At 48.9% G+C, this 26,867-nt stretch overlaps 1 protein-coding gene and 1 long non-coding RNA gene across 2 annotated transcripts in view; one reads left to right on the forward strand and one right to left on the reverse strand.

Moving 5' to 3' along the window:
- Positions 1-26,867, reverse strand: part of MMRN1 (multimerin 1) — a 423,228-nt gene that overhangs the window by 64,035 nt on the left and 332,326 nt on the right. Inside the window, exons 4-5 of the mRNA XM_069630567.1 lie at positions 2,430-2,531; positions 693-869 (exon numbers count right to left, since the gene is read on the reverse strand). Of these exons, the coding sequence (XP_069486668.1) occupies positions 693-869; positions 2,430-2,531 (279 nt within the window). The remainder of the gene's footprint in view (positions 1-692; positions 870-2,429; positions 2,532-26,867) is intronic.
- The window catches only part of LOC138515825 (uncharacterized), a 247,397-nt gene that overhangs the window by 32,384 nt on the left and 188,146 nt on the right, over positions 1-26,867 (forward strand). The gene's annotated exons all lie outside the window — the stretch shown is intronic.

Raw genomic sequence — 26,867 nt, forward strand, 5'->3', positions numbered from 1 at the left:
TCCTTTCCAGCGACGACGCAGGCAAAGGCTCGGTCCTCTGTGCTTCTGCCGAAGCCTCGCAGTGTCTAGCAGCAGACGAGGCTTGTGGTCAGGTCAGTGGTTTGGGCAAGCACTGGTCCGACAAGGGGGGGGCGGGTTAAAAGTTGTGACATGACCCAGGCTGGCCCAATCATCGCCTGCCTCCCCCAGCTTTTGTTAATACCACTACGGCTGTGCCTGGCAAGTGATTTGCCCATGCCTACAGAAAAGCCCAAAGTGTTGCCATAGCCCATGCTTGTTTTATGTATATGGATGTTTTGGGGGGCCCGGGTTTGCTCCTGTCCAATCTCAATTGCACTGATAACTGCCCGGAAGAGCCCCGCTAAATTCAGCCTTACAGAGTAAGCCCCCGTTTCCCACATAACCCAACACTGCATATAATACCAATTTAATGCAGAAGTTTGAGAACAGCCTATTTTATTAAGAAAAGTAAAGTTATTTTTCTCCACTGTACTGGCGCTTGCAGTGTATGTTACAAGATGTATTTCTTCTCGTTTCCTTTAGGGAAGAAACATGTCCCCCAATCACACTTTCTCCGGTGCTCAACATAAAAGAAAAAGCGCAAATATATGGTCAACGGATCTAACTAAAATTGAAATGAATGGTGCCCTTTAGGCGTGAGCTGTATGTCTTTTGGAAGCACATGCCTCTACCTTTCAGAAGCATCTGGACACTTTTGCCGGGGTTGTCTTCATTGATTTTCTCCTCCAGAGATAACACCGTGCCTCGCACCTCATTCATGGCCGATGAGATGTTGACCACGTTCTTCTGGAGGGAGGTGAGCTGCATCTCCTGCTTGTCGATCCGGTCAGTCATTTTTTGCATCAATGCTTTATGAGGCATCATCCAATTGTCGCCCCCGCCATGAAACAAAGTTGGAAAGAAAGAAAATGGAATATGATAAGCGTTCACTTTGTAATCATAAACAAAAATCTGATTTGCCCCTCAAGAACACATGTGTTAACAGCCTTCCATGTTTTTTATTCTCCCAACTCTGCTGACGGTTTACATAAAATCAGCCTCAGTATGTCAGCCTCGCTATATATTGGTTAGTTAAGAATTCAAATATAGGGCATTTAAATATATTAACATGCAGAGTGGGAACTTCAACCAATCAGTTTGCTCCAAATGCTTGCAGAATATCCTGATCTCAGCCTGCGTTCTAAGTATTTCCTCCCACTCGCCATTGCCCTGCCCCAATTGCCTGCTATTTGCTATCCTGCCACCACCAGTCAGACCCCCCCAGTTCCACCGTCACTTATGTCACCCCACTTACCTTTCGTTCTCTGCCACATGCCTATCGCAGCTCCTCTCCCGACAACATGGCCACCAATGAAATGGAGAAGGGACAACTGGTAGTTTCCTTCTCCTGTTTTCCCCTGCTGCCAGTTTCTTTTGTAATTTATAGGTTAAGTCGTAAAATGACTACGGTGCAATTTCATGAGCTAAAAAAAAAGCTATTAGCACACCTGAAGTTCGCCTAGAGGAGACAATAGCAATACTACCCCCTCCCACGAGCTTCACCTGACATTTCCAGCTGTTGAAGCCCTTGTGGGAAAAGGGATATTATTGCTGTATTAGTACCTGGGAGGGGTGTGTGCTGGCCTCCCAGCCAGTGAGGAGGCTGAGCACAGGGTCTTTACTACACCAGTAAAGACCCCGCTCTGAGCTTCCACAGAGTGGCAAGGTCACCATCTTCCCTCGCCATGATGAAGGTACGAGCACTATACCCCGCGTCCCTTGCCCATTACCCCAACCCCTCTTTGTCACATTTCAAACCCCCCACCCCACTAACCTTGTGGTTCTGCATCCCTCATAGGCTCTGTGGAACACTAGTGTTCCTGGCGCATCCCGATCTGGCAATGGCCACCATGGAAAGGGAGAAGGGACTACATGTAGTTCCCTTTTCCCCAATCCCTGGCAGCAATCTTGATTTGTAGTTTTAATCTTGAGCTGAAAAATATTTCTCAACTCAAGATCAAAATACTATTAGTACCCAGTACAATGTGCCAGGGTACGAATAGCAAGGGGGGGAGGGGCAATACCATTGGCTATCATTAAGGCCTTCACTTTGCTGGGCCTGTAACTGACGCCTGGGGCATTACCAGACCGGTAAAGCCCCCACCCTGTGAGGGGTTTATTGCTCAAATATATAACTAATCCTAGTTTTAAACAGAACACTCTACCCTTACTTAGTACAAATGGTCTACTAGCAATAATGCCCCCCTCCTTGGGCAATTAGCAGGTGGTAATGTCCCTTGGCCCTCCAAAATTGCCCAGTCCTCGCCCTTGATTTTACCTTCAGCCAAGGGCCATTACCATCTAGCAATGCCCCTGGAATGTGGCATTTGTGCTTAATTAGTGTTTGATGCAATATTAATATAACTAACCTGCATCCAGAGATGACTGTTGAGGATCATGTGATCTGCCTCCATTAATAGCATTGGTGCTTTCAGCTTGGTTTTCAAGTGTCTGCATCTGATACCTTAGAACTAGAAGAAAGGGCACATACATCAATGACTTTGCAGAATATATCCACTGTGCACTTTGCACACAGTCTGTTGATGTTCATTTGTTTTGGTCTGCACAGACATATTAACAGTGGTTACTTTTTGATTGATGTATGAATGTTGCTTTATAGTGAGGAAGTCACCAACTGGGCATTTTCTTTACAATGAACATTAAGGCAATGTAATGAAAAAAATAGAGATTAAGAGGAAGGTTTTGTTGGGTGTGACAGGAGGTGGGAGAAGCAGGGAGTTAAATTACTAATTTGCTGTTAGTATAATAAACTGTTATTTTTGATGCATTATCATTTGAATGTTTAATGGCATCCATCGGACTATCATTCCTTTGAATAGGCAACATAATGCTATGGGCCTTTTTTTAAAATGTATTTATTTAGCATTTATTTCAGCGCACAAAATCCTTGGGCACCTGCGCGATAATTGCAAGTCACAGTAGTAGAGAGCAAGAACGCGCACGTGGTTAGAACATAAATGAAGTATAGGTGCAGAGCCTGGCAAAGCCTCACCTCATGGAGTGGGGGGCTACTTCAGGCAAGCACACAAGCAGATGAGTCACATTCCGTACAAAGAGGGTCAACATCGGCAGTTACAATAAAGTAAAGTTGGTGTGCTGCACACTGGTGTGCAACACATGGCTGAATGAGTGGTCAAAATCGGCAGTTGCAATACAGTAAAGTTGATGTGCAGCAGATGGCTGAATGAGTGGTCAAAATCGGCAATTGCAATAAAGTAAAGTTGATGTACAGCAGATGGCTGAATGAGTGGTCAAAATCGGCAGTGCAATAAAGTAAAGTTGATGTGCAGCAGATGGCTGAATGAGTGGTCAAAATCGGTAGTTGCAATAAAGTAAAGTTGATGTGCAGCAGATGGCTGAATGAGTGGTCAAAATCTGCAGTTGCAATAAAGTAAAGTTAATGTGCAGCAGATGGCTGAATGAGTGGTCAAAATCGGTAGTTGCAATAAAGTAAAGTTGATGTGCAGCAGATGGCTGAATGAGTGGTCAAAATCTGCAGTTGCAATAAAGTAAAGTTAATGTGCAGCAGATGGCTGAATGAGTGGTCAAAATCGGTAGTTGCAATAAAGTAAAGTTGATGTGCAGCAGATAGCTGAATGAGTTGCAATAAAGTAAAGTTGATGTGCAGCAGATAGCTGAATGAGTTGCAATAAAGTAAAGTTGATGTGCAGCAGAAGGCTGAATGAGTGGTCAAAATCGGCAGTTGCAATAAAGTAAAGTTGATGTGCAGCAGATGGCTGAATGAGTGGTCAAAATCGGCAGTTGCAATAAAGTAAAGTTGATGTGCAGCAGATGGCTGAATGAGTAGTCAAAATCGGTAGTTGTTCATGTGCAGCCCACGGCTGAGTGTGGTTCAAAATCGGTCACACATAAGGGGTCGGAGACAGTAGCTTGAGGAACGCAGGGGGATTCGCAGAGTGACAAAGACAAGTCTTGCATCGACGTTGAAGAGGGGTTAGGTTGAGGTGGGAAACAAAGGGGGCTAGGGAAACACAGTCATGCACTCTGATATGTGTGAGGGGCTGGAGCAACTCTTAACATCTGCCTTTGAGGCGCGTGACAAGAATGTTGAATTGGACAAAGACGTTCTTACTAAAATGGTTTACCGCTATTTCGGGAGATCATTTGAGAGTCGTTAGACATCACCCTTACAACCCCTAAAAAAGATATACATATTTTCTTTTTAAATGTAGCGCCTGGCTGGTGGTCAGTGCCATGTCGCTCTTTGTTTCATGAGAGGCTGGCTTTCTTGTTCAGGCCTCTTAAAAACACCGGGGGTTCCACAAGAGTAACACCTTTTGCAGGGACCCTAAACAAGAAAAATTAGGAATAACAAATAATTTGTCTTTCTAGAATTCTATACAATAATTGCTAGACTCATTAAAGGTTTATTTCAGGCACACTTCAGGGGTTGAGTCATTGATTTATTCTGTTCTTAAACATCTCAAATTCACAATGCATATACAAACTTAAAAAAAGCATTGAATAAGCATCCATTTGGGACTATGTATTTTGCTTAGTTATAGCATGTATTTTCTGCTATTGTCTCTGTTACGACCATCACAAGACGTTACATCTCGGTATCCTTGGTCACTTGACAAAATCATTGTGCCTAAAAGCTTGTGTACAGTGTAGAAATTGTCGACTATAACACAGAAAGTGGCCCTTCATTTAATTGTGCCACAATGAATGCATTGTTGTAATGTGTCTTTCTTTCCTATCTCCAAGGCATGCTGTTCAGGATGTTTGTTTGCATGTATGGGGTAACGAATGCCCAGAGTACGGGATGCCGTGTGAGTACACTGCTTTCCCTACGCTGCTCTAAATTATGAACCCTCTCAATGGTATGTATTTTGCTAACCCCTGAAGCCTGCTAAGAAAGATCCATGCAGGCTTGACATTTGGCCAACTTTGCATCAGTGCTGCAGATGAACTGGCCTGCTGTTAAATCTCAGTTACTAGCTTAATGGTATCCACTACAGAGTGTACTTTGCTTTCTGACTTCTAGAACATTCAGACATGTACTTGCTCATTTTACTGTAGCCGGTAAGATAGCCATAGCCGGTAAGATAGCTCAGTGGGTTGAGCGCTCGCTGCTGCAATGTGTGTGTGATCTGCAGGTTTGAATTTCGGCAAGGCTTTCAGCCTTCTGAGGTTGATAAATTAGTACCAAAACAGGTTATGTGATATTGTATGTATATTTGTTCTATATAAAGCACTTAAGTGTAAGTGCTACATAAAAACACATCATTATCATGTGGCTTTGGACTTCTGCTTGTATTCACAATAATTTGGTAATATGGGCCTATACACACTGATATTGACAATGCATACAGTGATCCATTCTTGTATGAAATGTATATCACATTACATTGATTTCGTTACTGTATTTTCCATAGTGTACTTAGAAACAATGGTATGTGATGCCACTTCCTGTTTTGTCAAGGGGTGGAAGGTCATATTCCATGGCTTCCTGTGATGTCACTTCAGGGTGGGTCAAATTACATCACTTCCTTTGATGTCATCAGAGGTCAAGGGTCATGTGATGTCATGCCGCTACCCCTGGCATTTGGGTGAAATAACATCCATGCCGCCATTTTAGGAAAATAGTAATTGCATTTAAAACATAGATAACATGCAATGAGGTAAATTATTCTGTGTGGTATAGTACCCCTTTTAAAGGACTAATTTTTACTGCTTCACAAAAGTGTTTAGCACGTAATTTACAGACAAAGACATACACTCCACTTGTGAATTGCGTTCATTGGCACTTTAATTGTTTTTTCTGCACAAGGCTTGTTGGTGGAGTATACATTCCACTCCACCCTTTAACCAAAGCTTCGTTCTTTGTTTAACATAACAATGACACATGTCTGAGATTGCTTTGCTTAATATTAACCTCTTTGAACCTCTTAGTGAAATTCAACTCCTCCTTCCTGCATCCACCCTTATTTCTGAGTTGAAGATGTTGTCTGCTGCTGATAGTGGAGCACACTCATCAGCCTGAACAGCTGGATGCTCATCTTCTGCCTAATTGTTTGTATATTGATTTCTTTGTTATTATACCATACATCCATGTACATGTGATCAATATAGAAGAAAAAGAAAAAAAAATGAAATCTCCACATTGCACCTCAGTATATGCAGCCTTCCATGCATCCTCTTACTTTAGGTCAAGTAATTGTATAGACCTGGCCAAACCTCCTGGCACTGTTCTATTAGACTAGGTCGTACTAATATATTTTTCTCCATTATCACCACATTGTTTAGATTATTGTCACTGTTCAAGAAACAATGAGTCTTTCTTTTCAGTCCATTGTCTTCCACGACGATCAGAGCTATTACTGTTTATTTACTTATAAAATGACTACATTGTCTGATATTGCGATTTCTAGACCCAAACGTTCTGTATTATTTGATGCAAGTCGGTTTGTCGAAATTATGTCTGTTAATGTGGCTGCATCTCCAAAAATTCACTGGTTATCCGACAAGCAGCTATTACATACGGTGGCTGCCCTCTCACAAACACCAGCCAAAAGTTATTATGTATTTTAAATATATATATCAATGAAAACACTTTTGTTAAAGGGGCGTTATGGTTAATTGCACTAATAAAAACCTATGAAGTTCTTTGAAAAAAACTTTGTTAAAGTGACATTATGGTTAAGTTGCACTAATATAAACCTATGAAATTCAATGAAAACACTTTGTTAAAGGGACGTTATGGTTAAGTGCCTACATCTAGCACCCAGAGAGAATCATGGGTGTGGCAGTTCTTTACCACTGTTGCTAAAACTGCCAAAGTAAAATGCACTGAGTGCAACTTTGTTCTCAGTTGCAGACTCCCCAGACAGTACTCCTACGGGACCACCCCCATGTGCTGCCACGACAAATCCAATGACTGCAATGCTCTCAGAAAAGTTGTTCCTTTCTTAGCAAGTAGGAGGCTAGCTTCCTCCACCTCATCTTCCTCAACCAATACTGTAACCACGCAGCCTACTTCTGTGGGACCCAAAATCTCAACAGCTACCTTGCAAGCAATAAAAGATGCGTTAAAACATATTTTATTTAGACAACAGTCCTCTTTATATACTTTAACACATCATTCTGCAGAGGGAAGCAATTCCAAAGTGCTTTTGAAGCGGTAATCAAGGAGCATGAGAAACACTGCCCCCTACCTTAGAAGCTTAGAAGTAACACATGTGCAACATCTTCCCCTGTCCACCTGCCCCTCCATGTTAGTGCTTGGAGTCTCCTCCCTCTTTTCCCTCCCCACCTTTCGTTCTAAGCTCTCCTGCCAAAAAAATAAATACATCAAAAAACAACAAAAAAAATTTCCTTTAGGAACAACCTTTCACAGTAAAAAAAAAAGAACAAAAAAAAAAACTTAGGCTCCATCTACATTTCCATAAGCATGTTGTGTTATGCTAATAGGAATATTGTGGCATACATCCCGCGTTCCAGGGACTGGAAAAGTGGATACCAACCTGGCAGCCCAAGTTATCAGCCCAAGCGAAGCGAGGGTGGATAACAAGGTCTCCGGACCATTATCCCCCCATTCCAGCTCCTGCAATGGGGGATGAACGCCATTAGCACTCCTGGTCCCCAAAGCCGGAACCCAGGGTGCTAAACAAAATTGATTTTTCTTCCTACTCCAGGAGGCCTTTACCAAGATGGCCGCCATGGAAAGGGAAGGCACGGTTCCATAAAGGGCCCCTCTTCGCTTTCCATGGCAGCCTGCACAAGGCGAAGAGAGAACGCTATGACCATATTACCACAAGCACATTTTTCTTCCCTTTCAAAGCTATCCCACTTTTGAATAACTTTACCATAATGCCGGTCCCAGGTGGACATGGCCACTTTAACCCTATGTGTTGTCCCTCGTGGTCATGGCCAGTAGCCATATTGTCTGGATCATGAGCTTATTCCATGACCCAGACAATGTGGCCACTGCCCATGGCCACAGGCTACACCTCAGTCACTAAAGGTATATCACTATTTCTGTACCTACATTATGACACTTGTCAAAAAATAAAACACTGGCACATTTGCAAAACCATGCTTTAAGCTCCTTGCCAATGCTCCTTACACAAGTTTCCTGAAAATCCACCCGTTTTATTTTTCAAAAGTGTCAAATGTATGCACATACAATAGTCATATAACTTAGCCCCCACTTGACAAAATCCATTCAGACTTTACGAAAACATTTATATCTAGATCTAAAATCTTTTTGCAAAATATTGTGTAGATTTGTCAAATTGCACCACATTTATAAGCCTTTACAATATTTGCATATCCCCCTCTAATTTTGCACCCTGTTAACAGAATCCCACTAGACTTTGCAAAATCATTTATATCTAGTTCTATAATCTGTTTGCCAACTTAAGTGTAGATTTGTCAAATGGCACCTCATTTATAAGCCTTTACATTATTTTGGGACCCCCCTCTAATTTTGCCCCCTTCTTGACAGAATCCCATCAAACTTTGCAAACTCATTCCTCATGTCCTTAAGTGGTGCCAAAGTTATAAGCCATCCAAGAACTGCTTTTCACCAACCCTGTAATGCAGAAGTGTCCGCGAACTTCACAGGACTGTTTGCAAACATCCGGATTTTACAGTGACAAACACCAGTTTTTTTGCTTCTTGCAGAAATATTCTATCCAAACCTCATTAGCCCTCACCTCCCCAGAGATTATTTGATAAGTTTGACAAGTGCAATGTTGTGTTTTTTAATATGTTTTTACCGCAATGCTGCCGACACCGGCCGCTGTCCGCAAATCCAAAATGGCGGGCGTTTCCAAAAACACACTTTTCACCATCTAATCAGTGGGCCCTTCCGATGTCCGCGGACACCACGTTGCCTTGTAAACCAATCGGAGCCCTGTCGGCAGACCGAACAGGAAAATGGGTCCACGGACCGAACCCAGATATGACAAAAAATTTTGGACCTACTTTTTGGTCATTTAAAAAACACTACTGGATGGATTTCCGCCAAATTTACAAAAGCACCCTTTCGGGACCAAGCTGCCACTCCTTCCGCATATTTAGTGAAGCGGTTTGGGCTGTAGGCGTGAGCAAATGTTTCCTGCATTCAGCCTATGGAAAAAGTTTTGGAACCAACCTATAATTGTGCCCCCCCCCTTGACAAAACCTCACCAAAATTTTGCAAAATAATGCAGAAGGTGCCATATACATTTTTTGCAAAGTTTGGGGAGGATTCGTTCAGGGGGAGTGAAGTTATACTCTGCCCAAAAAGAGGTCTTCCTATGGATTTAGCAACTTAACCATAACTACATGGCTGCTACTGCGGGCCGTGTAATTTGCCTGAGTTTATAGTGTAGCATACAAATATCACTAATACTGAAAATTCTTCAAAGTTTTATCAAATGTATATGCTGTTTAACTGTATGCCTCTCTCTTTCCACCACCCTACCCATAACACCATATAAATGTTCTATATATTACTGCCATATCTCCTTTGGTTCAAGTTTCACTTTGCAATTCTAATAGCTGATCATGATTATCATCTTGAGATCCAAACCCATGTCTAAGTACACTAAGGACCTGCATTTTCTAGGTGACATTTTTCTTGGCTATATACTACTTATCTATAACCCTAGCAGAGTTGACAGATTCCTCATTACCTACTAGTTAGCCATCCTACTTATTGTATTTGAATTTTTTATTCCGCTTTGGCCCTACCCACAGGGTATCCAATCTAAATCACACTTTCCTGATAAGGTTCTGTAGATCTGGATGTTTACTGAGACTTGTTCGTCTTCCAAGATCTATTTGTCCTACTTGTTTCTAGCTCACATTCCCTGTTGTCATTAAGGGGGTAATTCATAGAATTTAGTGCAAAAGTGGGGCACGCGGCTGGCGCACAGTGTGCGCGCGCGAATCTCTGCGCCAGCTGCGTGCGCTAAAATCCATTTCCGCGCACAACATATTCATGGATTTAAGCTACCAAAACCAGCCGTGGCGCACAGTGGCGCAGCAACCCTGCAGCAGCGCCAGTTACGCCCCCAAGAACGCCCCTTGTGCAGGGAAAAGCTATCAAAATCCCCAATCCAGCGTAAAGGGCTGCGCTAACCCTGTACCAGTATACATGGCTGCCACACAGCACACGGCAAGCAGGGAACGTGTATTACTGGGGTGCGTGGGAAGTTTCACATGCGATTGGCCCTGTGCGAGTGGGGTACGTGTATTATTGGGGTTCGCGGGAAGTTTCACACGCGATTGGCCCTGTGCAAGTGGGGTATGTGTATTACTGGGGTTCGCTGGAAGTTTCACACGCGATTGGCCCTGTGCGAGTGGGGTATGTGTATTACTGGGGTTCGTGGGAAGTTTCACACGCGATAGGCCCTGTGCGAGTGGGGTATGTGTATTACTGGGGTTTGCGGGAAGTTTCACGCGCGATAGGCCCTGTGCGAGTGGGGTACGTGTATTACTGGGGTTCGCGGGAAGTTTCACACGCGATTGGCCCTGTGCGAGTGGGGTACGTGTATTACTGGGGTTCGTGGGAAGTTTCACACGCGATTGGCCCTGTGCGAGTGGGGTACGTGTATTACTGGGGTTCGTGGGAAGTTTCACATGTGAAAGGGCCTGTGCGAGTGGGGTACGTGTATTACTGGGGTTTGTGGGAAGTTTCACACGCGATTGGCCCTGTGCAAGTGGGGTATGTGTATTACTGGGGTTCGCAGAAAGTTTCACACGCGATTGGCCCTGTGCGAGTGGGGTACATGTATTACTGGGGTTCGTGGGAAGTTTCACAAGCGAAAGGGCCTGTGCGAGTGGGGTACGTGTATTACTGGGGTTCGCGGGAAGTTTCACGCGATTGGCCCTGTGCGAGTGGGGTACGTGTATTACTTGGGTGCGCGGGAAGTTTCACATGCGATTGGCCCTGTGCGAGTGGGGTACGTGTATTATTGGGGTTCGTGGGAAGTTTCACACGCGATTGGCCCTGTGCAAGTGGGGTACGTGTATTACTGGGGTTCGCTGGAAGTTTCACACGCGATTGGCCCTGTGCGAGTGGGGTACATGTATTACTGGGGTTCGTGGGAAGTTTCACAAGCGAAAGGGCCTGTGCGAGTGGGGTACGTGTATTACTGGGGTTCGGGGGAAGTTTCACACGCGATTGACCCTGTGCGAGTGGGGTACGTGTATTACTTGGGTGCGCGGGAAGTTTCACATGCGATTGGCCCTGTGCGAGTGGGGTACGTGTATTATTGGGGTTCGTGGGAAGTTTCACACGCGATTGGCCCTGTGCAAGTGGGGTACGTGTATTACTGGGGTTCGCTGGAAGTTTCACACGCGATTGGCCCTGTGCGAGTGGGGTATGTGTATTACTGGGGTTCGTGGGAAGTTTCACACGCGATAGGCCCTGTGCGAGTGGGGTATGTGTATTACTGGGGTTCGCGGGAAGTTTCACACGCGATTGGCCCTGTGCAAGTGGGGTACGTGTATTACTGGGGTTCGTGGGAAGTTTCACACGCGATTGGCCCTGTGCGAGTGGGGTACGTGTATTACTGGGGTTCGTGGGAAGTTTCACGCGATTGGACCTGTGCGAGTGGGGTACGTGTATTACTGGGGTGCGCGGGAAGTTTCACATGCGATTGGCCCTGTGCGAGTGGGGTACGTGTATTATTGGGGTTCGCGGGAAGTTTCACACGCGATTGGCCCTGTGCAAGTGGGGTACGTGTATTACTGGGGTTCGCTGGAAGTTTCACACGCGATTGGCCCTGTGCGAGTGGGGTATGTGTATTACTGGGGTTCGTGGGAAGTTTCACACGCGATAGGCCCTGTGCGAGTGGGGTATGTGTATTACTGGGGTTTGCGGGAAGTTTCACACGCGATAGGCCCTGTGCGAGTGGGGTACGTGTATTACTGGGGTTCGCGGGAAGTTTCACACGCGATTGGCCCTGTGCGAGTGGGGTACGTGTATTACTGGGGTTCGTGGGAAGTTTCACACGCGATTGGCCCTGTGCGAGTGGGGTACGTGTATTACTGGGGTTCGTGGGAAGTTTCACATGTGAAAGGGCCTGTGCGAGTGGGGTACGTGTATTACTGGTGTTTGTGGGAAGTTTCACACGCGATTGGCCCTGTGCAAGTGGGGTATGTGTATTACTGGGGTTCGCAGAAAGTTTCACACGCGATTGGCCCTGTGCGAGTGGGGTACGTGTATTACTGGGATTCGCGGGAAGTTTCACAAGCGAAAGGGCCTGTGCGAGTGGGGTACGTGTATTACTGGGGTTCGCGGGAAGTTTCACGCGATTGGCCCTGTGCGAGTGGGGTACGTGTATTACTGGGGTTCGGGGGAAGGTTCACACGCGATTGACCCTGTGCGAGTGGGGTACGTGTATTACTGGGGTTTGCGGAAAGTTTCACATGCGATTGGCCCTGTGCGAGCGGGGTACGTGTATTACTGGGGTTCGCGGGAAGTTTCACACGCGATTTTGCTGTCAGAGCGGGGTACGTGTATCCAGTGTTTTGCGCGGGGAGTCCTACACGTGAATTGGCAGTGTGGGTCCTCCCAGGTGTCCCCTCTACCCCCTCCATGGCCCCTGCAGGCATCCCACACCACAGGGGACTACCCTGCACCCCTGGTCATGTCCCGCAGGCAGCCCATCCACCATGGGCATGCCCCCCAGCCAAGCCACATGTCACTTTGCAATATGATCACCAACTCATGTCCCCCTGCACCCCCACCCCCCAGTAGTGAGGGGCATCTGCCAGAAGGCCCCCACTCATGTCCCCCTGCACCCCCACCCCCCATCAGTGAGGGGCACCTGCCAGCAGGCCCCCACTCATGTCCCCCTGCACCCCCACCCCTCAGCAGTGAGGGGCACCTGCCAGCAGGCCCCACTCATGTCCCCAGGCACCCCCACCCCCCGGCAGTGAGGGGCACCTGCCAGCATGCCCCCACTCATGTCCCCCTGCACCCCCACCCCCCAGCAGTGAGGGGCACCTGCCAGAAGGCCCCCACTCATGTCCCCCAGCACCCCCACCCCCCAGCAGTGAGGGGCACCTGCCAGCAGGCCCCAATCATGTCCCCCTGCACGCCCACCCCCCAGCAGTGAGGGGCACCTGCCAGCAGGCCCCCACTCATGTCCCCCCACACGCCCACTGCCCAGCAGTGAGGGGCACCTGCCAGCAGGCCCCCAATCATGTCCCACACATGTCCCCCAGCACCCCCACCCCCCAGCAGTCAGGGGCACCTGCCAACAGGCCCCCACTCATGTCCCACTCATGTCCCCCCACCCACTCACCCACCCAGCAGTGACATGCCATCTCATGACACAAACCAAAAGTCAACTATGTACATCAACACATGTCCGTCTCACACACACACACACACACAGGTTGCCATTGATTGAGTAAACCCACATGTCAACATGCATGAACCCAATGAGTGAATCCCACACATTGAAGTAAAAGATCAAAATGTATTAACATGAAAACCAATTGAAAGTACTTAAAGCATAAAATAATGGCATACGTGAAATGAAATGCATGTCCAAATTAAAAAAATAAAATTCCTCAAAAAAACCCAAGTAATCCAAAAGAAAAATGGCCAAAACTCTCTGTCCACCAAACCAAATCCAAATGAAACGCAAAAAGGTAAATCCATTGATCCATGGTGAAATGAAATTAAAATGTCAGAATAAATCCAACGTCCAACTATGTACAATACGATTTTCAAGGGTCCATGAGCCCAATGAAACAAATTAAACCTATCTAATAACCTACCTAACAAAAAAACTATTTACAAAAGTGTGGGGCATAGAACAAAAGCCCCAAAATAAAAAAAAAGGAAACCTAACACTATAAACTATTTACAATGGCGATGGGCAAGTCCTGCGGCTCACTCATTGATGTTTTCGGCCAGGGCATCATCGAACTCCATGTCTATTTGCTGGAGGCGGGCCTCTGTCCTGGCCCCAAGGTCTCGCAGGGAGGCACTCATGGCCTGTTCCAACTCCCTGCGAGTAGCCTCGAGGCACTCTGCCCGCCTCAGCGCTCGACGCATGGAGATCTCCGCCCTGACCATGGTGAGCCGCGCCTCTTCCGCCCGCCGCCGCTCCGCACCTATACGCTGGCCCAACCGCAGCCACACGGAAGATACATCCATTACAGGGTCCTCCTGCCTTCTGGCAGATGCCTGCCCCCCTGATGTTGATGGCTCCGAGCCATCATTGCTCCCACCTAGAGCCTGCTCCTGCTGCTGCAGCTGCTGCTGTCCATGTGCCCTGTCCGATGATGTCTACACATCCTCCATCAGCTGGTCTCTAGTTGTGGTGTCCACCCCTGCTGGACCGCCGACTCCCGACTGTGGCAGGGATGAGATCTCCACCAAGCTGGCTGTGTTGGTCAGGCCAGGTCCAAAGGGGGCCCTGGTGGAATCTGGTCCGGAAGACGGCAGGGAGAACGACTGGCGCATAGTCTCCACAGAGGAGGAGAGGTCCACCAGGATGCGCGTCACATGCAGGAACCCACCAACCAGGGCCCCTCCCAACAGTGCCACGTCGCGACGCTGCTCTGATGGTGTGCGTTCTCTGCCCAGGAAGAACGCACGTCATCACGAATGTCATGGGTGCACAACGCGACACCAATCAGGACGGAGCCCATACGTTAATGGGACCTCTCGTCCGCAGGTAGTGGAGAGGCAGATGACATGGCACTCTCCCCTACCTGCAGACGGGCCTGGGATGGGGCATCCCTGCTGGTGCATGGTGGTGCAGTCACAGGGTCAAGGACAGGGACATGGACAGGCCCCTCCGTGGTGACCTGTGCTGCCTCCTGACCCTGGCATGGACTGCACCACTTGCACCAGTGGTACTACCCCCACCAGGCCCCATGTGCGGCTCAGTAGCGGGCTCCTCCTCCTCTGTGGAGACCACCAACCTGGATGTCTCCGTACCGTCTTCCGCCATTGCAAGCCCCTGTGGGGGCTCACCCGGCCCTTCCGCCACAGCCGTAGTAGCAGACACGACACCAGCCCCCTCGCTCCCGGATGATGGCAAGTCCTGGGAGGGTGGCTGGGCCTTGCGTCGCCGCCCATTGGAGGCATTCCTGCCGCTTGGCTCCACAGCATTGTCTCCGCCCTCTTCTTCACTTGACGCTGCATAGAGGGAGACATAGAACACAAGCATCAGGGTACAGTACAATATTCCCCTAGACAGGAAGCAATAACACATGAGTGGCAGTGACTAACGTCACTTCCATCCTGTCCCTCCACAACACATGGGTGAATGCACGCAACACACATGCATAAACAGGCATGGCGCCTGCATCCAACATCAGCATCCATGTACAAGGGCCTCTATTAATCAAAATGTTGCATTCAAACTCACATGCATCATGGCTCACACTGATCCCATGCACACACATCACCGGAGGGTCATGCATCATGCCTTGTACACCACAGACACAGTGGATAGACACAGTGCATACAACGGTGACCGCACTGCATGAGTGAATCTACACATCATCACAGACATGTGTCATGAATCCATCGAAGTCACAGACACACTTCTCAGACACACACACATGTGCACCATAAATGTACAGGACAGCATCACCCATCCCTCACACCCCCACCATGTGCAAGAACAGACACTGTCATGCATTCATTTGTGCATTTGCCATACAGCTCCCCATGTAGCATTGGAACTCATGCACCAAGCATGTGGTTTGCACATTACTGCTCTCACATGCATGACCATGATGTCCCTGCACACACACATCCATACATGGCCCATGTCATACATACTGGCAAGTATCAGACTACCAGCACACTGCAACATGCCCTGTATCACACACCAATGTTGGCCTCTTACCACTCAACTCCAGACGGGTCTTCCTCCGAAGAATCTGGGCGTGGAGCGCTGGGCATACATGTTCCAGGACCCTCATCTGGATGTCACTCATGCTGACCCGGACCCCCTCCGCAAGGCACCGGGCCTTGTGGAGGGTCCTGGACCTGAAGTCCTCCCAGCGCTTCTTGATGTGCTTGATGTCGCGGGTTGCCACCCCCTCTGCGTTGATGGCAACCACTACGTCATCCCAGATCCTCTCCCGTCCTTCCTTGTTGGCGCATGATGTTCCGAAGAGGGCATCATAATGCCCCAGGACATGCTCCACCAGGACACCAACTTCCTTCACACTGAAGCTGGTCGCCCTCTGCCTCTCTGGCTGGGGGTCGCCAGTGGTTTCAGATGGTGTTTGCCCCGACATGGCGACCCCCAAGGCAGGCGTGGGTGGGCAACTGGGTCCTAGGGCTGGGCTGTGTAGCGATGGTATCCCAGTTGGGAGTCTTCTGTTCCAGCAGGGGTGGACACAGCAACTGGAACCCTGGCTGATGTGCAGGCACCAAATAGCAGGGCACGTGGGCAGCAGGCAGTCAGGCAGCAACAGATTGCAGGTGGGAGCGTGCTCGGGGCTCTGGGGGGCAGTTATTCGGCCTTCTGGGCAGGAGCGTGGTCTTCTGTGTGTTTTCGTGTGGCCAGCTTGATATGGAGTGATTTGGCACGTGAAAAAATTGCATGTCAGCATGTAATTGGAGCAAAGGCCCTTAGCGCGTAAGCGCGTCAACACACGTATGCGTTTTCATTGGACCAAAGGCCCTTAGCGCGTAAGTGCTTCTCTGACGTTACGCACACGGGCATTTTCCTCGTGACGTGGGCATAGTGGTTCAGCGCGCGTGAAAAAACTGCATGTCCGCGTGTGAATGCATGTAATCCGAGGAAAGGGACTACGCTCATAAGTGATGTGATGCGCGCAGGCGTTTCCCTCAGCACGGGTTAAAGGTGAGCGGGGCCAGCAGTTCACTGTACGTGCCTTTCGTGGAGACCGACGTGTGTAGCTGCTTTGTGTTGTTTTGCGCGCCATCACCTCTTCACAGCGATCGAGGACGTATCTCTTCTTTTGGCAGGGGTATTGGCTGCGTGTGTTTTTCATTATCACGCTAGTCAGACGGTGAGCCATGCACGCTATTTTTCCCACTGCAGGTGCCCCTGTGTATAGCACCTGTTTTCGAGGTCATAGTAGCCTGCTTGTCCCAGGCGTATTTACGCATTTTTTGTGTTACTGGGTGCCACCGCGTACTGCGGGACGTTGATTCCACGCACCTAGGCTGCAGGGTTGCATGCACGGTTTTACTGCAGTTTTGGGGTCTCTGAGCATAGCGTGACCCGTCACTACATCACCGGTGTCACATACAGCCTTGCAGGTGCAGGGGGGCTGTTAACATCTTGCATCCCACTCCCTTCACCTCAATTGCCCAGGTCAATTGTGGTGTACACCTCCCATTGGCACTACTCCATCTGTGCCGGCACTACTCCATCTGTGCCATGGCTGGGAGGCCACCAAAGGTGAGGGGCACCTCAGATGGGCGTACTCCTCATGGAGGGCATGGACAGGGACGTGGCCGGGGTAACCAGGGAGTCGGGGGAATCCAGGGTGTCCAGGGTGGCCACAGAGGGGGAAAAGGTAGGGGTGCACCACTTGAGCACGATGTTGTGCCATGTGTCGGTGCAGTGATGCCACCACCCCCTGTGGTTCCGGGAGATGTAGCTTCTGCATCTGGCAGTGGCGCCCGTGTGACCCGGCAGTCTGTTTCATCGACTGCCACGGGCCCAAAGGTAGTGGTAGCGGCAGGTGCAGCTGTGGACACCACCACCCAGGCTCAGGGTCTGCCAGCGCAGGCTGCGTTGGCGATTGAAGAGCCCTTGGAAGATTTCCAACAGGACCGGAGGGAAACCGTAGGGGCACGCAGGGCTGCCCTGACCAAGACACCTGTCCCTGGGGCAGTAATGTCATCTGCTGCCCGAACAGCCAGGTGTTGGCAAGTCCAGGGTCAGATGCAGCCAACAACCCCCCAGGACAGTTGCGGTCAATGACCCTGCCACAGCAGATGTTGATGCGCAGGGTCCATTAGAGGGCACCCAGCTGCCACTGAGACTAGTCAGCCCGTTGGTCGTCCCTCCACCTGCCACATCCTTGGCTCAATCCACCATCCCACTGGCCATACTGATCAGGGTGGCATCAGCCAGCCAGGGTCTGCGCCACAATCCAAGAGGAGGAAGGTTGCACCTGCAGCACAGGCTGGGACCCCACACACAGCCACGACCTCCTGCACGTCGAGGAGAAGCCTTTCTGCAACCAGGAACTGGACTTCCTCGTGGGCTACGTGCAGAAACACAGCCGTGACATGCTAGTGGGTGCTAATTGTCAGACTACGGCTGCCCACCATGATACCCACTGGAAGCAAGTTGCGGAACATGTGAGTGCATTCGGCCATGAGGTGCGCACGGCGCAAGAGTGCAAAAAGCATTGGAATGACCTTAAACGTAGCGCTAAGACTAAGCGTGCCTCAAATTACAACTTGACTCTGGTGACTGGCGGTGGGCCTGCACCGGAGGAGGAAGACCTCACTCCGCATGAGTCACTCGTTTAGGAGTTCATACCATCTGAATTGGTCGAAGGAGTGGGAGAGATGCCGGACTTTGATGCCCAGTCTGGTGAGTGTTGATGCGTGTTTGTCGAGGACATGTGTGTTTTACTTGTGTGATGTGTTGTGCATGACTGCCACTACATGTCACGTGTACATGGTTATGATGCGTGAGTAATGCAATGCTTCCCTGATACATGTCTACTCTGCTGGATGGTGGACATGTGGAGCAGACAGGAACTGTCCACATCACCACTTTTGCACCATAGTCACATGCTGGTAACCAGTATGCCCCTCCGGTCCATGTGCCAGCTCACTGGCACTTCTGCATGTAGCGTGGGGTGAGCTTCCTCTCAGCCCAGGAACTGTGCATAGCATGACTGACGTGCATGTGTCCTCTGCCTGCAAGGGGGTAGCCAATGTAGGCATGCTCCCTTGCCCCTTAACCCCCTGCTCAGCACCCCAATTCCATCTTAGCACTGGTCTGCTACAATATTGCCATTGGTTACTTCCCTGGTCATGCCTCCTGTGAACATTCTAACATCCAGCGGCCAATCTGCCAGACATATCCATTGTGGTACTTCCTTAGTACTTGATGTAGGGTGTCTCACTTGGACTGTGCAGAGGTCAGATGCCCCGCAGGGTCATGAGTGCCCATTCATGCTCCATGTGCATTCCACGCATGCCCATATGTGTCCATGACTGGATGATCACTGTTACACAAGTCCATGATGACCCAAATTGCATGGCATTTCATCTCCTTCCCGTGTCAACTGTAGCTCAGTACTCCGTTGCACACATGTTTAGGGCCTGACAATCTGTGAGGGTCACAGGCCTCAGCCTGTTTAATGGCCAATGACTCTGTCCAACTGGTGTAGTGTCTTCTTCACACGTGGGTGGACTCCAGAGGTTTCATCATGTGTCCTGCTTACTGTCCCATCATCATTTGCAGTGTTTTCACTTGACTCACATGAAGCTGTTGATGCTAGTCAACACTGTCTGTCAATACACAGGTCTGTGGTCAGCCTTTTGATACCATGCTAGACATCCCTGCTTTTGCACTTGGGTGGAGGGGTGCTTTGCTTGTAGATATGCTACCCATTGAATGCACATTGCACGTGATGCCTAAAGTTGACCTTGCACTGCCTACACATTTTCTGACACACACCATGGAGTCCTTGTACATGTAGTTAGTGAGTAACATACATATTTACTGCACTGCATAGACCCACTTCAATGCAGACTGCCACCTTTCAACAGGTCTGATCACAGAAGCAATTCCAAGTTGACCAAGCATGCATGCCAGGTTCTATTTTGTGTGTCACATGTCTGCCTGATGTGTTTGTTGTCGTTGTGTGTGTGTGTTGTGTGCTTCGAACATGTGTTGTGACCTTTTTTCTCTCTATTTTTCAGATGATGACGCAATGGAGCCGGAGGATGGTATTGTCATGCCAGACAAAGGGTTGTTATCACTACATCAACCCAGCACAAGTGGGGGTAGTGGGGTGGTAGGCCACGAAAACCCCCAAGTGCTACAGTCCATCTTGTCTCTGGCTGCCTATGAGTCCAACCCTGAAGAACACTCTGACGACCATGTCGAGTTGGATGTGCATCAGGTCCATATGTCAGGGGTGAGTGATTCTGATATGGACACTCCTCTGTCCGCGACACCTGCACTGAGGGGTCAGACAGTCTTGGAACCTCCGCCCGTGGTGGATCGGGACACAGGGTCACCCTCCACACCAGTCACTGATGTGCCTGGGACATCACGTCGACGGGGGCATGTAGTCGTGCAGCCGCGGGCGGTGCCAACACAATGAGGACACACGGTCCTTGGGTCCCGCCCAGCAACGTGGTCGCCGCGCGCAACCACAGTATACTGAGTGGGAGCAAGACATGACTGCCAAATCTGAACGGCAGGGGGCAGCAATGGAGAACATCGCTGAGGGCATTGTAACGCTCACCTGACTCCCACGGAGGCGCTGGTCTAGTCTGGGTTGCTGTGGCCTCTTCGAGCGTGATGCGCAGAACTCGGAACACCGACTGAACAGGACCCTTAAATCTTGCTTGTCTGGCCCGTAGGAATATCCTTCTGCAGATGAGAAAGGGGATTAACAGTCTGCACAATAGTGTGCTTGCTCCCACCTTCCCCCCTTCGTTCTTCTCTAACTTCCTCCGAAATCCCCGGTTGAAGCTCACCTTATGGTTTGAAAGGATGAACTCTCCATCCTGCTTCTGGTGCAGGGGCGCGTGTTTGTCCAGTTACTTCACTGGTTTTCAGAATGGCGCTGGCAAAATCCACTTGACTTTTCCGAGCGGAATGCCGTAAGTATGAAGATTACAAAAGTTCAAGTGTTGAGCCTCCTTTTCTGTTGCCTTCCTAACCTGATATCTGTCCTTTATTTCAGGTGCAGAATGAAGGCGATGCGTTGAGGGATTGACTTGCCGATGGTAAACTCAGCTGAGTTAGCGATGGGGGCGATCCCTCTTAATGTCTTTATATTCCTCCAGTAATGTCTTTTGTCCTTTCCCCATAGGGGCCGGGGTGCGGTGCCTGCCAACGTAGCGGCGCCGACCCGAAATGAGGAATGATCCACCAATAGAAGACCGGTAAGTGTTATGGCGGAAAATTAGGCTTTCCTCATATGTTCCTTCTGCTCACCTTTTGTCTCTTCTTCTCTCCCCTAGGCGCAGAGATGTGGCGACCGGTGCAGACAGTCGCGGTGGAGCCAGAAGAACTCCCGAGGACAGGTGAGTGAAGCGCGGTGCTGCAGCAAGCAACGCAGTGCTTTTAAATGAAAGTCTTTTCTCAGGAACGCTGGCGTGAAGGTTCCGGATGCAGGTAAGAAGTTTGATAAAATTCTTGGTTTTCACCTTTCTCTTCTCTTCTTTCCTTACAGGTTTTCCAGGATCGAGGCGGGCGTGGCTGGAGACCAGATGCAGGAGCAGACACGGTGAGCGTTCAGCTTCTTGGATGCAGAACAACGCGAAGCGTGAGCTACTGTCTGGGCGTGGCTTAAATAGCCCCCAAAGTAGTTCCAGGTAAGTATCCTTCCCTGGCCACGCCCGAGTGGCAAAATAGTCCCAATGAAAAAATAGTCCCTTTCAGGTCTCAGGGAGGCCTGAATCTTGCAGCATGGTCTGCATCAGGTAAGTGCACAAAACACCTTCCTTTATGAGCCTGGCGCCTACGGCGCCAGGACTTATGTCCAACATGAGCCTGGCACCAAAGGCGCCAGGACAGAGTCCAAAGAGCCCCTATAAGGGGCCGCTGGGCTTTTACCCGGGGGCATGATGCCTGCTCCCGGGGGTGCTGGGCCTGGCCTGGTGCTCCGGGGTAGGCATCATGACAGCACTCCCCCCCAAGGCCCCTCCCAAGGTTGTTCCCTCTGGAGGTTTCGGTTTGTTTGGGAAATTCCGATGGAACCTTTTTACCAGCCGAGGTGCATGTACGTGGTCGCTGGGTTCCCAAGACCTTTCCTGAGGCCCGTACCCTTTACAATCAATTAGATAGAAAAGTTTTGATTTTGAGATCTTAGAATCCAAAATGTTCTTCACCTCGAATTCAGGCTCCCCATCTATCTGGATTGGTTCTGGTGGCTTTATGAATCTGGTTCCTGGTTGCACTGGTTTCAAAAGTGACACATGAAAAGCGGGGTGAATCCGCATGTTAGCTGGTAGATCAAGCTTGACTGCCACTGGGTTAATTATAGCTTTGATCGAGTAAGGGTCCAAATACCTTGGATTAAAAGTTCGAGGTCCCTTGAGCAATAAGTGTTTGGTAGCCAACCATACTTGATCCCCTATTTGGTATGGAGGCACCTCACTCCGATGCAGATCCGCATTCTTTTTGTATTTCCCTTTCGCTTGTTGCAAATGTGCAGTTGCATCCTTGAAGGCTTGAGTTATCATGGAATGCAAATGGTCCACTGCGGGCATTTCAAGGCTCAGAGGTGAGTCCAGGTCTGAAGTGCGAGGGTGATGTCCATATAGGGTATAAAAGGGGCTTTGTCCAGTTCCAGAGTGTACCGAGTTATTGTATGCATATTCGGCCACCCATAAAATATCCTTCCAATTACACTCCGATTGGTGCAACATACATTGTAGGTATTGTTCAAGGGTCTGGTTCGTTCTCTCCGTCTGACCATCGGTCTGTGGGTGGTGGCTGGTTGAGAGTCTTACGTCGATTTGTGCCAGTTAACAACACTTCCTCCAAAAATGAGAAATTAACTGGCTTCCCCGGTCGGAGACTAGTATGGACGGGAATCCATGCAAACGGATGATATTTTCGAGGAATTCCTTGGCTAGGACAGAAGCTGAAGGTAAGGATTCCTTTCAACGGAATAAAATGTGCCATCTTGGAAAATAAATCCACCACAACCAGAATAGTATTGTATCCATTACAAGGGGGCAGGTCCGTGATAAAATCTAGTGACAAGGTGTGCCAAGGTGCTGGTGGAATGTCTAAAGGCTGAAGAAGACCGGCGGGTTTTGTCTTTTGGCCTTTGTTTTGGGCGCAAACTCCACAGGACATCACGAAAGATTTAATATCCTTTCGCCAGGAAGGCCACCAGAATTGTCGTTTAATTTTTTCCTCAGTTTTGGCAATGCCAGGATGTCCTTCCATCAGGGTATCATGATGACGGGAAATAACCAGTTCTTGCAATTCCTTTTCTGGCAGAAGTAAGCGTCCTTGGAAGTAAGGTAGGCCTTCGTTGACCGAAAAGTAAGACCCCCTTTGGATCCAATCCTGCAAGGCTGTAGAGTCCAGGAGTTGTTTTACCCGTGCTTGAATGTCTTCAAGGGTTTGTAAAGATGTTATGCCCAAAATTCTTTGTTCGGGAATTATCGGCACAGGTTCTGAGTTTGTGTCTATTTCTCCCATTCCTATTCGAGATAGCGCGTCCGCTTTGCCATTCTTACAGCCGGGGCGGTAAGTGATTACAAAATCGAACTCAGCAAAGAACAAAGCCAATCGGAGCTGACGTGACGATTGAGCCTTGCCAGTTTTTAAATATTGTAAGTTTCGGTGATCAGTGATCACGGTGATGGTATGCCTGGCGCCAAGAAGATAATGCCGCCAAGCCTTAAAGGCGGACTTAATGGCTAATAAATCCTTGTCGGTGATTACATAATTTACCTCAGGCAGTGAGAACTTTCTGGACCAAAATGCTACGGGGTGCAGTTGGTTGGTTTCAGGGTCTCTCTGAGACAGGACAGCTCCCATGGGTAAGCTGGACGCGTCGGTTTCGACTATATATGGGAGATTGGGACGTGGGTGCTTCAAAGTAGGTGCAGACGTGAATTTACCTTTCAATTCCTGAAAGGCCTGTTCGGCTTCCTCGGTCCATTCAAAGTGTTTATTTTTCCGCAAGAGCGCAGTGATGGGTTGTACCACACGTGAAAATTCCGGGATAAATCTGCGATAAAAATTGACAAAACCAAGCATGCTTTGGACACCTTTCACCAAACTAGGTGATGGACATTTGAGGATGGCATCCACTTTTCGTGAGTCCATTCGGACCCCTTTAGGTGTCAGGATGAATCCAAGAAACTCAACCTCGGTGGTATGGAAAACGCACTTTTCCAGCTTTGCAAACAGTTTGTGCTGCCGCAATTTCTCAAGGACGGCCCTGACATGCTTTCTGTGATCAGATTCCGAAGATGAGTACACAAGAATGTCTTCGATATTTACAACAACACAAACATCGATGAGTTCCCGAAGGACATCGTTCATGTAGAATTGGAAGGCGGCAGGCGCGTTGCACAACCTGAAAGGCATCACCTGGTATTCGAATAATCCATATTTTGTACAGAAGGCCGGTTTCCATTCGTCACCTTCTTTTACTCGCACCAGATGATAAGCCCCCTGGAGATCTAACTTGGTGTATACGCAAGCGTCCTTCACCTGGTCAAGGAGTTCAGGGATCAGAGGCAGAGGGTAACGGTTTTTAACAGTTATCTGGTTCAATGCGCGGTAGTCGATACAAGTTCTAAGGTCGCCTTCTTTTTTGGGCACGAAGAACAAAGCCGAGGATGCCAGAGACTTTGACGGGCGAATAAAACGATTGGCTAGGTATTGATCTAAATATTGTCTCAAATGCAGATTCTCAGGTTCAGTAAGGGCATAAATCCTGCTACAAGGGGGTTGTGCACCGGGCACCAGATCGATTTGGCAATCGTACGATCTGTGGGGAGGTAACGTGTTGGCCTGTTCCTTTTGGAAGACGTCCTGAAAGTCTTGGTATTCCGGAGGTGGTTACATGGAGACAGAGGTTACAGACGCTAGACTAATCTTCAGATTTTCTGGGTAGCAGGTTTGTGCACAATCCGGGAAGGTTATTCTCTTCGCTCGCCAATCAATTCGAGGATTATGTGACTCTAACCAAGGGATTCCGAGAATAACCTGAAACTGTGGAGCCTTGATTACATCAAACACAACTGCCTCCCGATGGCCGTCCGGACCAATAAGTGTCACCTCAGCAGTGGAATGTGTTACCGGTCTTGAGGCAATTTCGGTTCCATCGACTGTGGTGATGACATCTTTGCTGGTTTTAGGACACAGAGGGAGGTTAATCCTAGAGACCAATTCACGATCCACATAATTTCCTATAGCCCCACTATCGATGTATGCCTTTATTGCATGCAACCGCTTAGGCTGTTCCGGATCTACGAGGACCATTGGCACAATGAAATGCGAGGTCTGAGAGTTAGTTTTCAAGCTCGGCAAGCGGACCCCTACGCTTGTCGGGCGTGGTCGTTTCCCGAAACAGAGTCTTCATGGTTTTTATCAGTGGCTCCTACCACCTTCTTGGGCGGTTTTGCCGGGCAATCTCGTAGAAAGTGTCCAGAGGACCCACAATAAAGACATAATTGCATCTGCCGTCTTCTTTCACGTTCTTTTTGAGTTAAAGGTCCTTTAACCCCTCCGATTTGCATAGGCTCAGAGACATCAGCACCCTTGGGGTTAGCGTGGGTCTTGACCAACACCCGGGTCTCAAACTTGGACCGATCTGCTTTTCTGTTTTGAAGTCTGTGATCCAATTGGACCACTAAGTGTATATATTCTGTGCATTCTTGGGGCAGATTTACAAACTGGGCCAGGACATCTTTAAGTTCTCCGCGTAGATCTCGATAAAATAACGTGATTCTTTTATCCTCTGGCCACCCAGTTTCCACAATTAGTCTATTAAAGGTTGCAATGTAGGATAGGAGGTCCTGATTGCCCTGTCGCAGGGATAGGAGTTCGTCATCCAGAGCCTGCCCCTGAGAGTGTCGAGCAAATAACCTTTCCATGCTTGCTTGAAATCCTTGAAAATCACGGCGAATCGGGTCATCTTGAGTAACCAGTGGAACTGACCAATCGGCAGCACAGCCGCTGAGATATGACAATACAAAGGCTACCTTGGTCTGGTTATTAGGGAAAGGCCCAGGTCTACATAGGAAGTGCAAACGACACTGATTCATGTATACGGCAAATCGTTTGGGGTCCCCAGCAAAGCGTTCGGGTGGGGCCAGCGGCAAGTTTCCAGATAGATTAATCTGCACAGGGTTACTGGGAACCACAGGAGCGGGGTTCCCCCCGGAACCGGGTAGAGGAGTGTGTCCAGCTTGACCTTGCAAAACTGTCTAGCCAGGTCATCAGTTCTTTCCTTTGATACAATCACTTCCCTCCTGAGAGCATTAGCCTCTTGACGAGCGGCGTGTACTTCGGCCCGTAATTCCCCCAGTAGTTGGGCCAACTGATCAGTCTCAGAAGTTTCCATAGCGCCTGGGTGGGAATTTGTAGGAAGGCTTCGTGTTCTGTAACGCTCACCTGACTCCCATGGAGGTGCTGGTCTAGTCTGGGTTGCTGTGGCCTCTTCGAGCATGATGCGCAGAACTCGGAACACCGACTGAACAGGACCCTTAAATCTTGCTTGTCTGACCCGTAGGAATATCCTTCTGCAGATGAGAAAGGGGATTAAAAGTCTGCAGAATAGTGTGCTTGCTCCCACCTTCCCCCTTTCGTTCTTCTCTAACTTCCTCCGAAATCCCCGGTTGAAGCTCACCTTATGGTTTGAAAGGATGAACTCTCCATCCTGCTTCTGGTGCAGTGGCACGTGTTTGTCCAGTTACTTCACTGGTTTTCAGAATGGCGCTGGCAAAATCCACTTGACTTTTCCGAGCGGAATGCCGTAAGTATGAAGATTGCAAAAGTTCAAGTGTTGAGCCTCCTTTTCTGTTGCCTTCCTAACCTGATATCTGTCCTTTATTTCAGGTGCAGAATGAAGGCGATGCGTTGAGGGATTGACTTGCCGATGGTAAACTCAGGTGAGTTAGCGATGGGGGTGAT

The sequence above is a fragment of the Ambystoma mexicanum genome, chromosome 6q (genome assembly GCF_040938575.1).
Source record: "Ambystoma mexicanum isolate Mex_15411 chromosome 6q, UKY_AmexF1_1, whole genome shotgun sequence".
In the NCBI taxonomy this organism is placed as follows: domain Eukaryota; kingdom Metazoa; phylum Chordata; class Amphibia; order Caudata; family Ambystomatidae; genus Ambystoma; species Ambystoma mexicanum.